General features: G+C 43.2%; 1 protein-coding gene across 2 annotated transcripts in view; it reads right to left on the reverse strand.

Annotated features, from left to right (window-relative positions):
* lamb2 (laminin, beta 2 (laminin S)) overlaps nt 1–15,474 on the reverse strand; it is a 44,030-nt gene that overhangs the window by 21,586 nt on the left and 6,970 nt on the right. For both annotated transcript variants that reach the window (XM_068732557.1, XM_068732556.1), the window contains exons 3-7: nt 7,472–7,641; nt 7,189–7,324; nt 3,563–3,636; nt 3,228–3,416; nt 2,765–2,828 (exon numbers count right to left, since the gene is read on the reverse strand). In XM_068732557.1, the coding sequence (XP_068588658.1) occupies nt 2,765–2,828; nt 3,228–3,416; nt 3,563–3,636; nt 7,189–7,324; nt 7,472–7,641 (633 nt within the window). The remainder of the gene's footprint in view (nt 1–2,764; nt 2,829–3,227; nt 3,417–3,562; nt 3,637–7,188; nt 7,325–7,471; nt 7,642–15,474) is intronic.

A 15,474-nucleotide genomic window follows, 5' to 3' on the forward strand; every position in this document is an offset into this window, starting at 1 on the left:
GTCACTTTTGACCATCTGCTGGTGCTAGGTGAAAAGTCTGGGGATCACTCTCCAGGTACCATGGACATCTGTACCAAAATGCGTGGCGGTCCACTTAACTAACATCTGTTGAGATATTCCAGTCTGGAGTGACATCCCTAGAGCCACGCTGCTAGCATGACTAGCGAAAAATGCAAACCAAAACCTGCAACATCACAATTTTTCTATGTGACAAGACCAGAAACATGAGAAGGGAATGGATTACTTTTTATAACTCTGTCTTTATCTAAATGTGAGAAGGTCTTGGACCATCACTGGCTTGTTCATCAGCTGATCTGTCACATCCAATGACACCGATGCTGGTGTGCAGCTCGGTCATCATCATCAACCTGACCCATCACTATTGCTCCTCTTGCTCTGCTACCTTCATTCTAACACTGTTTACTGCTGCAACTCCCTTCCTTCCTTATGCGCTAATTGTTTTGAAGTTGGTATTTACTCAAAAATGTAATGTTCATGTTTGTTTAAGGAGGATTAGCTCTCCAGAAGCATCCTCGTTGCTTCACAAATTCTTTGAGAGACACTTTTAAAAATCTTATTGTACAACTATGTCATTCGTACATTTTCAGGCAGGGGGCAAATCCAAAGATGACAGCGGAATGTGGTGTTGAAATGGTTCTAGACACATCCTGCCTCTTTATCCTCTCTAACTATTTGGAGAGAGTTCCTATTAGAGAGAAAGATAACTCCTTTCCATAGAGGTCTGTCTGTCTTTACAGCCGTGGCTGTTACAGTCCGGCTGTCAACCTGCAGTCATCGATACACACGCACAAACTAAAGATGTGCCGATGTACCTAAACATGCACACCTTTCTCTTTTTTTTCATACGCAACTGCCGGCATTGTTTTGTTTTAGTAATTGTGAATATAAATTTAAAAAAAAAAAATATTTCTCGTATAGTAGAATTCAAAATAACTCTAATTACAACACTTAAGATTAGCAAATGGGGGAGAAAATTAATTTTAGTTTAAACTCGTATCACTATCATTATCAACATGATGAATATAATTATAAGGACCATGAAGATTTATGACTTGCCACCAGAGCAGCTGCAGCCTGCTTTGAGTCCTCTTTTCAAGCTCATAAAAAAGGACATAACTTTCAGCTTTCTGAATCTCCTGTCATTTTGAAAACCTGCTGGAGTTGAAGCGGCGGCGCTTCAATAAGATGGATGAAATGTTTCACGGGAGGCTTTATTTTTGTCCACACTCTTGACTTTATCTGCAGTAATAGAATCCCTCTCTGACAGACAAGAGCTAATCCCTCCAGCTCCACTGCACTAACACACGTCTGCTTCTCCTCTATCCAGATGGGCACCATTACCCAACAGCAGTTCCTGTTTGCAGTGTACCCATGGATGTAGAGACAACTATCACCGGATTACTTACTGGTTTGAATAGCAACTTGATTAAGTTACAAAGAATAGTTCTGTAACACAGAGAATCAGTCAGACAGAAGATGATTCTTTAGGACTCTTTGCTCTCAACTGAGCCTCCTTAACATGCTTCCTCTGAGGCTGTATACTATCCCCAAAGGGCTCTACCAGAGAAATGCTTTAGTTTAGAGATGGTTGAGGTTAAAGTCAGGGCTATGATTTCAGTTAAGGTCCGCCAATCAAAAAGGAAAAACATGTACAGAGAAGTGATGCAGAAAGAAATAAAAAAGCAAGCCAACAGGAATAGATTCTTTGTCTTGAAACCAGCAGACAGTAAATATGGATGGCTCCGCTGCGAGGCGGTCCGGGGTCTCCATGTGGGCCGGTTGCCGGGAGATATTTAACAGCGACGAGAACAAGACAACCTCTGCTGCTGCATCGGAAAGTGAGCTTGGGTTTCTGGGAACAGCTCTCATGTCCTGCCAGTCTAAACACGAGGGCCAGGACAGTGATGCTGTGTGGGAGAGAAACAGCTGCTTTTCACATCTCTCCACGTCTTCCACACAGCAGGGCCATGTTTCACGGCCCAGAGAGAGGGGCTGTTACAGTCCGTTATGTGTCACAGCTGGATTGTGTTGGCCGGAGTTTGATTTATGGTGACAAATGTGACGACAGCTCGATCATTTCGTAAACTCTGTCTGGTTGGATTAAAATGAACTCAGGTCTGTTAGCGAGGTTGGTACGGTTGGTGTGAAAGGTGTCAGTTTAACCCTGCTGCGGACCAAACAACCGAATTATTTGATAGCAGATGTGTGATTTAAGCACTATGTTCAAAAGCTGAACTACTGATACATCCATCTGCTGATTGTGAAATCTGATCGAGATGCGATCTGTTGATCTGTATACGGCTATATAACCTATTTAGGCAAATGTACGTCAGCGTGGGTATTTACCCAAATGAATAGGTGACAAGCTGTTGAATCTGCTGTGTCTGTACTTTGTCAGTTTAAGTTTTTGCATACATTTTAGTGTTTCTATCAAAAGTATAATTATATAGGAGCTACTATACTTATAATTTTTTCTTTCCTGAAGACAATAACAGACTAATTGTGGAAAGGGAAAAAGCCTTGAGCCTCTGGTGTTCCTCATGGCAACGGTTGACTTGTACCCGAGTACGCTGTCAACTTCTGTGCTTCAGCTGGTTGTAGAGCTTTTATAACCCCTTACATAAGAGAGCCTTCTGCGTGCAAAGCAACATTATCACGACTAACATGGACACTCTAAAACACATAGGTGATTTTTAATGTTAAACACAATCCAAATGCTGTTGAAAATATGAGCGTGACTTACTCTGGATGCTCGGGCTGTATGGATCCTCAATCCTGATGGCTGGTTCCAACACTCTGTAGATGACCTAGACCAGGACACACATATTATGCACACACACATTACATATTTGAACTATCCGAGACTCAAATAAGCAGCGACATGTGCAGCATGAGTCTGAAGCAGACTTTGCACTTTGTGGTCTGCATGCCTGAGCAGTGGGCCTATCCAATGAAAGAATTATTTTGCACGAAAAAATAAATGCAGTATTATAAAAACTATTCCTTCAGGTAATTTATTTTAGGCCACAGCCATCAGAAATATTAGCTCCAAAAAATTAAAACACCTTACTTTCACAACAAAATCCACTTATTCTGAAATTAAACAATGTATGTGTCAAATGTATAAAATAGAAAACAGAAACAGCTCTAATGTCTATCTTGAGCAACTTATTTGACTCTTCCCATTCCTTTAATCAATCGCTCACCTCTCCCTCCGTTGACGGCTCAATGTCAGAGTAGCGTGACTCACAGATGACGTCATTAATGTTGCGCAAAGGACCCTTGGAGATTCTGGGAAAGGCAGTAGCACAGTCGTGGGAAAAGTAGCGGTAGATCTGCCAGGTGCGACCGAAATCTGCGGAGCGCTCGATCAGCATTGCCGCCGGACGGAAGGTCTGCGGGAGAAGAATGACGTTGACAAAAATGCTGCAATGTATTTTATAAGTTCAGTTTGTTGGGGCAGAATCTCTCCCGCAGTACGAAACAAATGGAGCTGTGAGTCAGTGTTTTCAGCTACTTGGGAAGACAGCTTTTTTCCTACCTTGAAGGTCATAATCAGGTGAGTGAAATGAAACTCTGCTTCCAGATCCAGCTGGACGAAGACATCCGACCTTCCTGGGAGAAAAAGTGACAGAGAAAAAGATGTTTTCATAAAGCCAACGTTTTCCTTCACAGCTGACAACGCTCACTTAGATTGTATTAATAATTCATGACCCGCTTGCACTGTGACAGATGAATAACAGAGAACAATGGCTAGGGGCAGTAAGTGAAGTATCAGCTGTGCTTTTGGCTTGAGGAATGGCATTTTGACAGGAAAAGGCATTCAGTCTTGGCAGGAGAAATGTAGAGAGCATGTCGGAAAGGCCCCCGCACTTCCTGAGCACCACTTTCACTCTCCTGTGTGTTGAATACAGCACAAAGCCAAGAGGACTTTCCTATTCTAATACTAATACATATTAAAGCTAGGATAGAAATTCTCTTTACCTCCTGACTACAGAAAAATATAATCTGGTATCTGTGGCTGACTGAAATGCGCAGGACTGTAATAAGGGCAGTTTATCTTGGCCAAGTCTTCAAGTCTGAAGGGACGGGTTCTTCAGTGTTGCCGTCTTGATTTAGAAACTTTTGTAGCTGTGAAAGAGTTGGCAGCACCGGGCTGGGTTTATTGGGTGGATAGCGTACTCTTGCAGGTTTCTCTGATGTTGCCGACCCAAGCTTTAAACTGGTGATTTAAAGACAAACCCACGACACGGCTCTTTAATAAACACATGCAAAAAGAGAAAAAAAAGACTAAAGGAGAATTCGTTTTGAAGCCTACACACACACATCCATGTATCCTGGGGAATCACCTTTTCAACATTCACAACTTGCAGGTAATAACAGTGTGAATGCGTGTGGTGTGGTACTTCCCTGAGGCATGTTGGAGAGTTGGAGAGCATTAGGAGGCAAAAGAGAAATGTAGTAGATGGTGTCCTATGCTACCTATATGGTCAACCTATCTATTTAAGCTATTTCTATATCATGGCTCAAATAACTAGAATGTAAAATGTGTTGTTCGTAGTAATGAACCCTCTGTTCCCCTCTAACTATTTTCTTTCTAGCTAACTACAGCCGCCAACCGTGTCATACACTTGGCAGCAGAGAGAAAAGAGTTCCTACATGAAACTGCTCACAACAAGGTCTGTGGACTTTCTTGAGTAACCGGGTCATGATTTCTGATGTATTTTTTTGCCACCTCAAGCCGAGTGGCATTTGGTTCGATCATGTTGGAGAGAAGGCCGACATCTCTACGGCCGATATCGCCAACGCTCGGCAACATACACCAAAATCTAGATTGCTAAATAGCACTAAAGGTAAGATGAAGAATAAATATTTCTAATTTTAGGTTCACTTTAAAGGATAGGCATTAAGCCCAAGGGCCTGGGTAAACAGACCGATTATTAAAGATCCTTCCTTTAAATGGTTTAGCTCACCAATGGGTCAATCTCCCAAACTAGAACAACAAATACACACATACATCGACACAGAGAACTCCATAGTCAACCTCAAATTAAAAGCTGACCATGCACAGGAAGTAAAACGATGGAAAAGAACGAGGAGGAGGGCTGTGACTCAGCTAGAGCGGAGGTCAGTTCAAAGGGGGAATCTTGAGCCTTGCTGAGAGAGAAGTTTGTTGTGCAAGTCAGTTTGCAATGGAAAAGACACTCGCTTGCGGTGCCATATAATGCCTGCATTGATGCATGCGATCCCATGAAATTGTAATTCCAATTAATAAGTGCACACAACCAAACCTCTGTTATCCATATCAAATGGCCACACTGTGCCACCACCACCAGCACCAGCACCACCGTGGACATGGCACAAAGATGCCATGGAAAAGCAGTAGCAACCAGGGGTAAAAATAGCCAGTACACTTCCTGTCCCCCTTCTTCTTCTGTTTCTCTCCGCTCTATTCTGGGTCTGACGCTGCTGTACAGTGCTGTCATCAACAGCACTCCATTACAGCGACACGGCTCACACACACACACAGCTGAAATAAGCCGTCTCTCTGGGCAGAGCTTCACAGTCGCTCATTGTGTCACTGTGAGCGGAAACACACCGGTTCCCTCTCCCTGTCCTTGCTACTGTCTCTCACTCAGAATGGAATACTTCCCCAACTCTCGCTTGCATCTTGCCATCAGAGCTTGTACTTTTCTCCTCTCTCTGTCATGCCCCTTCTCTCTGTCTGTTCAGGTGCCAGAGCAGGGCCAACTCTGTTATTAAGCCCATCTGTAGCTGGTCAGAGGGTGTGTGTGTGTGTGTGTGTGTGTGTGTGTGTGTGTGTGTGAGAGTGAGCGTGAGAGTGAGCGTGTGAGTGTGCAGAAGCAATGCTGCTTATACAATTCTTTAAGTTTCCTACTGCTAGTGTGTCAATAAACTTTGAGGATCTTATTCCTTTTCCAATTCTTCTCCTCTTTTCAATTTAATTATTTCTGCTTCAAAAAAAACATCAAATTTTTTTTTACATCCCTTCATTTTCTCCCCTCTAACTCCCCCCCCCCCCCATTTTTCTCCCAAATATTTATAACTTTAACTATATACCAGCACGATTAAGTACAGGCCATATTTAGTGTGTCACATAACCGACTTTGGCAGGGTGCAGGGCCGATTTAAAACATACAGCATGAGCAGTTTCTGAAGCAGTTCTTATGTGTTAAGACTTTTATGAGCAGTTCAAATCAATTATTGCAGCTTTAAGTTAAGGTTTGGTGCAAATTTGTAGTCATAAAACATATTTAATGTTTGCACCTTCTGGTTATATGCCAATAGTTGTACTTACTGGGTGGATGTACTGTGTGTAATGGCGATAGTCCAGTCTAAAGCCTGTGTGTTTGATGCCCTGCAGACTTGCCGAGCGTCTACATCTGTGATCAAGTTACACAGAAGTTTTCCCACCATCAACTTAGCAAAACTATTTTTTGAGCCATTAACTCTTTTCCAACAAAAATCAAATGGAGAGTGACTTCATTCTGACAGATGCTTGTCAAGTTATACACAAACATCTGAGAGAGGTGACATTTTCACTGCAACATACTCCGTCTGCACGAGAGCAATGCTGCAAAAACTTTATGAACATCATATTAAATCAATTCATATAACCATGGCGCCTGCTAGATAGTTTGTAAATGCTTAAATGTGAATCTGACTGTAGTGACTAGTGCTTTTCCTCTCACACCCAAGTGTACCCATGCTTACCACCTTAATTTCCCACAATCCTTGAGTGCGTTGCCCCGTTCCGTTGCAACAAGAAATATAAGCTGCCACTTTCTAATAAGGTACCAGATATAAAGAGTTTAAACCTTGTAACTAATGTCTTTATTGATGATAACAGATCATTTACTAATGCTCCACAGATTTGTATAATTTATGGCTTGACAGGTTGTGATAAATGATGTAGCTTTTTTTTTTTGCTCTTTACTTATTGCATTTTTTATTCCGGCTTGTCTATAACCTATACAGTATTAGTTACTGGATTATCAACCATTGACAAAGCTTCTATTTACAGTTTACAAACTCTTTTTAAAGGGTCCCTTATAAGAAAGTGTCAAGTGGACAAGTTAGAAGTCAGTAACAACAATAACTACTTATTTTCAATGCAGGACAAAAGTGACCATGAGGTCTCCTCACCATTCTCAGACTGCCACCAGGACTTCTTGCGGTGGGGTTTGAAGGTGGTGATAACGTTCTCTACCCGGTGATTGATGGTGTTGTACACTGGGTCATACGGCCGTCTAGAGTCACAGTCGAAACACTTCTTCTCATCCTGCGGCAGGGCGATAAAAGGTCAGTGTTACGTGGTCAAAGGTGAGGAACTTCAGGGGACCAATGAGGAACCCAGAACCACAGACAGAAAGTAGAGAACACAGATGGGCGAACACAAAATTGTTATCTGACCTAATATCATACTGACCTGCAGATGACTGACAATGCAGTAGGGCTCTTTTTTCCTCATCCCGCACGTGGACGAGGCCTTCAGGTTCTTCTCTCGTCCAACCAGCAGGTCCCCCGTTGCCGGGTAACAGCTGCCTTGGGCACAGCCGTGGCTGTGGTCGGGCTCCTGGCCAACGGCAGCAGCCAGGACTAGAGGGAGGGAAACAGGAAATAGATTACAATCAACAGGAAATAGCTGTGCAGAGTGGCATCGCGTACTATTAGAGCACCCATTCACAAGCTTGTGTTGGTAAATAAACGTCTTGAAATCAGTACCCTTCATTCCGTCTTAAAAAAAGAGAGAACATCAACTGTTCTTATCGCTTCCTGTAGGGGACAGACTCCAGCCAAAGTGAGCTAAACTTGAGGGTTTTCTTTTATGCCTGAGTCAACTTTCAATCCTAAATTGCACATATTAGGTCACCCACTAGTTTGAGATATGGCATTATGGTTGGGAGGAAGGTTTTGTTAAGGGGCTGGAAGAGTACAGACTTCACTACAGTGAACCATCTTTTTGTAAAAATGGTTCCAGCTTGTTTCGACATGGTGTAGCTTTGTTGTTGTTGTTCGATGTGAGATCACATGTGAGCCATTTCAGTTTGACCTACTTGAGAATTGAAAAAAGAAACGCAGAAACTAGTAAAAGCCGTATATGTACTGTACCTTACTGTTTTTGGGGTCTTGAAAAGGCAAACTTTTTAAATCATATTTGCCATAGCTCTTGGGGGAAAACAATTCCACAAACTTCTTGTGAATCCTCACAGAGGTCACGGGGCACTCAGGGCTTATTGAGCTGGAACCTGGTCCCCCCTGCTACTAGACAGCTACTGCTTGATCAAGAGCCGATTCAATGTTGAGGCAACATCCAGTGGGAGGTGGATTATCTGCAGGCTACCCTGCAGGTTAACAGGCTCTGCTGTCTGCAGGAGTCCCACAGAACTGCCCTGACAAGAGGCCCCAGCTCCAGGCTAAATCTGAGAACTAACCAGTCCAGGTCCCACAGAGGTCAGCTAAGACCAAAAGAGTGAATGATTATTTACTGAACATGTCCAACAGAGAAGCTCATCAACTGTGAACAGATAGCGTGCCACTCTGTGATCCAGCACTGGAGCCTTGGTGTGACTGAATAGCTGTGCTATGAGTGGGAGTTAAAATAAACCTTATAAACTCTCATGACAACCAGCAGCAGCCGCCACACATTCCACAGGACATCTCTACGTGAGTTTCTCCCACATGCCTCTGGGAAGCTGTGGTCTGTGAGGAGACGGGTATGAGGGGAGCGGAGACCCAGAGGTCTGGCTGTCAATCTACCGTCTGTCCACAACAGGTGGTTCTGATCCTCCCTTGAATACGTACGCAGACTACACAGCAACACTTAACTTCTCCACAAAACGCTTAAAAAAGGTTATTGTGTGCTTACGTGAATAATAGCAAACTAAACTAATTGAGCACTAAATTCATCGTTTCATTGCTCATTCCTTGTGTGACAATTTATCTACAATTTGTGTACTTGTAAGAAAGTCTCTTACTGAAAAGGTCTCCTTGAGGCAGAAATATAATTCCACATGACTTCTGCACGCTCCTAAGACAGTTCACGACCAGCAACCTTTCACTGCAAGTCTCATTCAATCATATTTAAATCATGTTTTGTCCATTACTGCACTGCCAGAGCCTCATCTAAACGGCCTCTGAATGATGGTTTGAATGCCCAATTTACAGCTAACCTTTAGCATCTTCAAATCTAGATTAGGACTGCTACTTGAGAGTTTAAAGCCTTGAATAATTAAAGCCACGTTTTCTGTGGTAAAAAGGTAAAAAGTGGTAATTTTACAAAGCAGCACAGCTCCCTGGCAAACACAATGGGCCTCATTCAATGGTATGTGAATAGCAATGCTCTTACAAAATAAGTGGTTAAATTAGTTCTTACCATCAAGCATATGAAGCATTCTAAATTGACAGCTGCGTGCCGGATATTTGCAATCAGCATACTGCCACGGCCCTATTCCTTATAGATGGAAATAGGTTTGCTGAGAGCTTTATCATGGGGGAAGTGGTGATGTTGCTGTAAGAGAGACGCACGGCCCCTGAAGCAGAAAAGCTAAAGAATTTCACCACTGCTACCATTAATATCGGCTACATATGTGCAATTTCACAACACCAGAAATTGGTGGAATATGGTTGTTTGAAGGAGAAGTTTTCACAGCAATATAAAATGAGAATTAGAGGTGGAATGATGACATGTTTAACTTTCTGAAACTAGCTGGAAGCATCTTATAATACACAAATAAAACTACTGTTACAATTATTTGTTCAGTTGTTTTGACTTTTGTATATTTCTATTGCTCTTTAACAAAGCAGAAGTATTTTTTATCTATCTACTCGATGGAGTAATTGGTAGAATACTTCATTTTTAAAACAATCGATATTTGCAGCCCTAGAGACAGGTTGTTGTAGCCGTAGTGCATTATCACAGCTTGACACTGCTGTGAGGCCAGCTGTAGATAGGGAACCTGCTGGGAACAGTGCAGAGGAGGATTTCACATGGACACACACACACACACACACACACACACACACACACACACACACACACTCTGGAGGAAACCTGTGTTTGCCTGGCATCTGGACAAGTCTCAGGTTGGTGCCAGCCAAGTGAGCAACAAGCTTACAGTAGGTCACAAACACGTGCCTACACTACGCCCTTACTGTATGTGCGCCTGTGCGTCCATACGGGGACACAGGCCCACTCATTCACAGCTGACACTCAAACCCGACGACGCAGAACGTCAGACCGATGGACCACTTTCCAAGCGAATGTCGGCATCGAGTAGGTGCTCGTTGGCCACACAAAAGATACCTATTAGAGGATTTGTTTGGGAATCAGGTAACAATCTGAGCTGCTTCCAATTTATCCTTATCCGCGAGGACACTGACCGACATAATGGCCCATGATAAAAAAAAAAAAAAAAGGACCTGAGGTCGTTCCCTTATCCTTTATCTGACTCTGAGAGCAAGGAAGAGAGAGTGAGAACACAAACGCAGCAGGACAGATGGGGGAAAGAGAGACAGTGCAGAGTCTTTGTACAGACAGTGGGAAGACCCATCGAGGCACAACTTGATATCTATTCTGGAAACCTTTGGCACGCACTCAAAGGTCTGTGTGCGTGTGAGTGTGTGTGAGTGTGTGTGTGTGTGTGTGTGTGTGTGTGTGTGTGTGTGTGTGTGTGTAAGAGAAAGATCAGGGAGCGAGGACGAGCGAAGCAGACGTCTGATGTGTCGTATAATCACAGGTTTCCTGTCGTCTTTTATCTCCGTGTTTCTGTCTGTGTTTGTTTGTCTGTGAAATCTACGCAGGATTAACACGAGCTGGCCTGACATCACCGCAGCCTCATGAAAACAAGATAAACAAAACAATGATTCACTATTACACACACATTTATTATGATGGGATTTGTCATTGCTTGTCACTATCACATGCAGGCTGTCAGGGTGACGTCACGGCTCGTGTAGCTGACGGTGATCAGACCGCTGCAGCCTTGATGTAAACCAGGGACGGAGGCTCAGTGGAGGGGGAGATAAATGGATGATGTCTATCATTTGGTAGACACTATGCAAGGCAACTTACAGAGCAGTGGGCGAAAACATACCTTGAGGGTAGAAGCTCTATAGTTGTGTAAGTGCAGCACTCATGAACAGCTGTAGGAAGAAAGAGCCAGTGGGCACTTTGAGTGTTAGAAAGTGCATTAAGATTCTAACATGAACACTGCAGACATATTGTATAAAACACTGGTCTGCTTACAGCCCTAAATGTACAAGCTTAAAGCCCCGAAAACATGCCTTCAAATAGCTAGCTGCTTCTCCTGCATCCACTCTCGCCGGCTATAGCGTTTTATCTAACAGATATAAGAGTGGCACCAATCTTCTCGCTTAATAACTTTTAGGTAGGAAAATTAATATTTTGCAAAATTTCAAACTATATCTAACTATAAAGCAAGAAATCACTGTCTTTCGCATATTTCCAGAACCGTTCATCCAATCTACTTCACTTTTGGCGGTTGCAGTGCTGGGGACGTGTTCGACGTTGGTGGACGTGCGACACGTTCAATATTAATAAACAAGCGAAAGTGCTTTGTGCATCAGCGGGGGACGGGCTTCAGGGCTAGGCTAACCCAATCGGGCCATGGCTCATTGACAGCAGTTTGCTTTTGCTGCTGGATGCTGGTAAAAAAAAAAAAACAAGAAAAACTTTATAACGACCTCTTTTTTTTGTTCTGAACAGCCATGTTCTGAACGGGCACGCCACCCGCAATGCTGCAAGCAGCAATACAGGAAGCCATGCGCTCCGAATTGCACTAGTTCTTTTAAATCCACATTTTTACCTTTCTACAAGGTGAGGCTGAATATGGGCAATGTTGGCTCCTCCTCAACTGGGAGGAAATAGTCAAGACTCTAAGACAGATGTTGTTTCCCTCGAAATGAAAAGTTAACATTGTAACTTTGAGGACAGCAATAATGCTGTTATAAGGCGTCAGTTTCTTTCCTTCTTCGTTCCTCTGTAGCCATAAATGGAGAAGTAGGGAGGAATGCAGACAGACAGCTGAGAGAAGACAAGGGGTCTGTGGTGGTGCTGCTGGTGTGTGTGTGTGTGTGTGTGTGTGTGTGTGTGTGTGTCTGGGGGGGGGTCTCAGCTCACAAAGCACTGCTGTTCAACCAGCCATTAGCCTGTAACAGCAGGCTTTGCCCTGCACCATATTGTGCTCTGCTCAGCTTGTTTAGCCAATTGTAGCGACTCACCGCGTGAGGGTTCGTCATTGAGCTGCTTTTTGAATTATACGTGTGACAATCTTCAAATAACGCCACAAATGGCAGCTTTTTCTGCAGATGTCAAATACTACTGTGGCAGCAGTCACAACAGCGCAGGACATGAAGCAGGTGACAAACTGTCCGCTGCGCTCACATGATATTAGTATGTTCATGCAAGACGATAGTGAAATCTGACTCTGAGCCAACAGGTCTTTCACATGAGGCAATGCTTTAACTGTCAGAGGCAGTGATACAGAACGCACGGTGCAGTCTGCAGGGCGTCTGAGCTTCAATGCCACAAATGAATTCCACCCCCAGCCCCCGTCTCCCCCAGGTGAGCACTGCTTTTGTTCCTGGCTTTCATCCCTGCCTTTGATTTCCTCTCTGCTCTCGACCAGTCAGTAAACAGAAAGTACAGGGCACGAGTGGCCAAGAGTGACCTACACCAAGCTTCATAAAATGTTCCTCTGTTGCCCGCATTTCCTTCCTTCAGACCTGGTCACTTTGTTTGTTGGGCTCATACTGTTTAGATGATTCTATTTGATGTGTACTGTTGTAATATCTTCTTTATCTTCAGACATGTTATACATTTAAAGATTTTTTAATATATAATGAGTAGAGAAACACAATGAATCCATATGCTTCTATACCAGGCGGCAACCTCCGGCTGTGAAGAGTGAAGCCAATGAGCAAGTGTCTTAAACCTGCATTCTCTCTACTGACCAGCAGGGGGCGACTCCTACAGTTGCAAAAAGAAGTCTGAATGTATAGAAGTCTATGAGAAAATGACTCTACTTCTCACTTGATTTATTCTCTCAGTAAACATTGTAAACATGAGTTTATGGTCTCAATCTCTAGTTTCAAGTCTTCTTCAATACAGCATGATGTTCATTTAGTAAATGATGATCCACTTAGAGTCAGATAGATGATAAAGCAGAGTATGCTTTAGGGCGGGGCTACCTTGTGATTGACAGGTCGCTACCCTACCAAAGCTGTAAAAGGCGTCTCTACATCACTCCTCCGTATTCCAAATACGGTCACTTCCGTTTATTGGTGATGTCACGAGTCACTGAATGGTTTTATTATTATTGTGTGTATCACACAGCATGCTGTGGCCTTCCGAATCTCAATAGTTGAATTGCTAAACCCCCCTCCAAACAGTAAGTGGCATCAACATGACAAATTCCACTGGGACCGGCTGGCGAGACACAGTTTGCTGTCACATCTACCAGCGTCAATAATGAAGGAAACCAGGAAAACAGACAAACAAATAGACAAGAAAGCACACATGGACACTGTGGACACACACACACACACACACACACACACACACACACACACACACACACACACACACACACACACACACACACACACACACACACACACACACACGCACACACACACACACACACACTTGCTCAGCGAGGAGGGTTTAAAGTTAAACAAAACATATTACCAAGAATATTAAAATGACAGCAGGGTCAGATCCAATATCAGCTTGTCTGTGACAGTGAGCAGACGAGAATAGCACCATTTTAAGACATTTTGAGCTGCATACCTGACCTGAGTGAGCGTGGGACTAGAAGGCAGTACAGATATGTTTAACACTCACCATCAGGCAGCTACTTTAAAACCAGAGGAAAAAGTCAACAGCCTTTTGTTTTCAACTCCCCTTAGCTAATTAGTTTACATTCTGCCCTCTGCGTCTCCGTCCTCTCTTTGCTCTGCACTTAGCTGATAGACGGTCAACTCCCACAGCCAAACATCCAGCTGTTCTCCTCCCTCCTCGCCTCTTTATTATTCTCTCTTCTCTTATGGTGTCTAATGCTGACTCCCCTCTCTGCCCCGCTGTTCACCTTCCCTACTTCCTTCCTGCAGCGCAGAGGGCCTTGCTTATTAAAAAAAATGATCGCTGACCTTCACGTCATGTATTATTTAGGAATATGATGGCTAATGATGAAGAAGGTGGTGACAAGGCTCCAGACCCACAGCTGGAGAGGAATAACATAAAAAACCAAGAAGTGCCAGGCCTGTTCCGTTTTAAACACTGTTACTTTGGGAGATGACAAAAGTAATTTTAGCATTTGATATCTCACAAAGTGGTTATAACCCAGGCCTGCAGCACCGTACCACTGGTGGCTCGGCTATAAGCTCAAAATGTATACATAAAACTCAGAGGTTCACTATTTCTTGTGGTGTGCCCCACGGTTTAGTCCTGGGCCCCATTGTGTTTTGCTTGTACATGCTGCCATCTATCAAGTGAAGATCTATCCATCCATCAGTGTACCCATGACACATTGCTTCTCATCAATTCATATTTCGATGGCTCAAACATTTCTTAAGTTAAATACGGAGAAAACAGAGAAACAACGAAAAGTTACAAGGAACAGGCCAAAATAGACAACTTCATTTCATCAAAGTCACACCATTTCTCTTCTGTTACACTCTGTTCACAGGCCTCCCTAAGAACCTGATCAAACATCTTCACCTGATTCCTCCCAAAACAAAACTCACCTCTGTACTATAATATATCCGCTGGCTGCATGTAACCTCTACAATTCATTTAAAGGTGCATCTCATCAAAAAGATCACTTTGTTCTATCTCCAGGACTAAAGGCTACTGATGCTGCATTTAGTCCTCAGACTGGAACAGCCTCCCAGTAGATGTATTAATGTGCACAACCTTTAAAAGCAAACCTAAAATGTATCTTCTCAAACTTGCTTTCACAGAGAAACTTGTTTATGTGTGTATCTACTTAAGAAATATGTATTAAATATTAAATTCATATAAAAGAACATGATGACCCACAAATATTTATATTTGCATTTGAAAAGGATTCATATTCAAAAACCCAAGCAGCAGAGCCTATGTAGCAATCTGTCATTGTTGATATATTTGGACTGCATTCATTACACACACACACACACACACACACACTCACACATATATATAAATACATATTTGACATGTTCTGACATGATCTTTGAATCTTCCTCAGCTGTTTCTGTCGCTGCCTGCCTGTAGAGCAGACAGAAGGGTTTCAGTGAGTGAGGCCAGACGCTGACCATTACACAGGCTGTTAGATTAACAAGGCCCGGCACTGAGAGACAGCTGGTCCCACTGGAGGAAACGTTCACATTCCTGTCCCGTCCCGGAGACGTCTGAATCTCTCCATG

This window comes from Cebidichthys violaceus, unplaced genomic scaffold (assembly GCF_023349555.1).
Source record: "Cebidichthys violaceus isolate CVI_PGR_0920_01 unplaced genomic scaffold, fCebVio1.0.p SCAF_6, whole genome shotgun sequence".
In the NCBI taxonomy this organism is placed as follows: Eukaryota; Metazoa; Chordata; class Actinopteri; order Perciformes; family Stichaeidae; genus Cebidichthys; species Cebidichthys violaceus.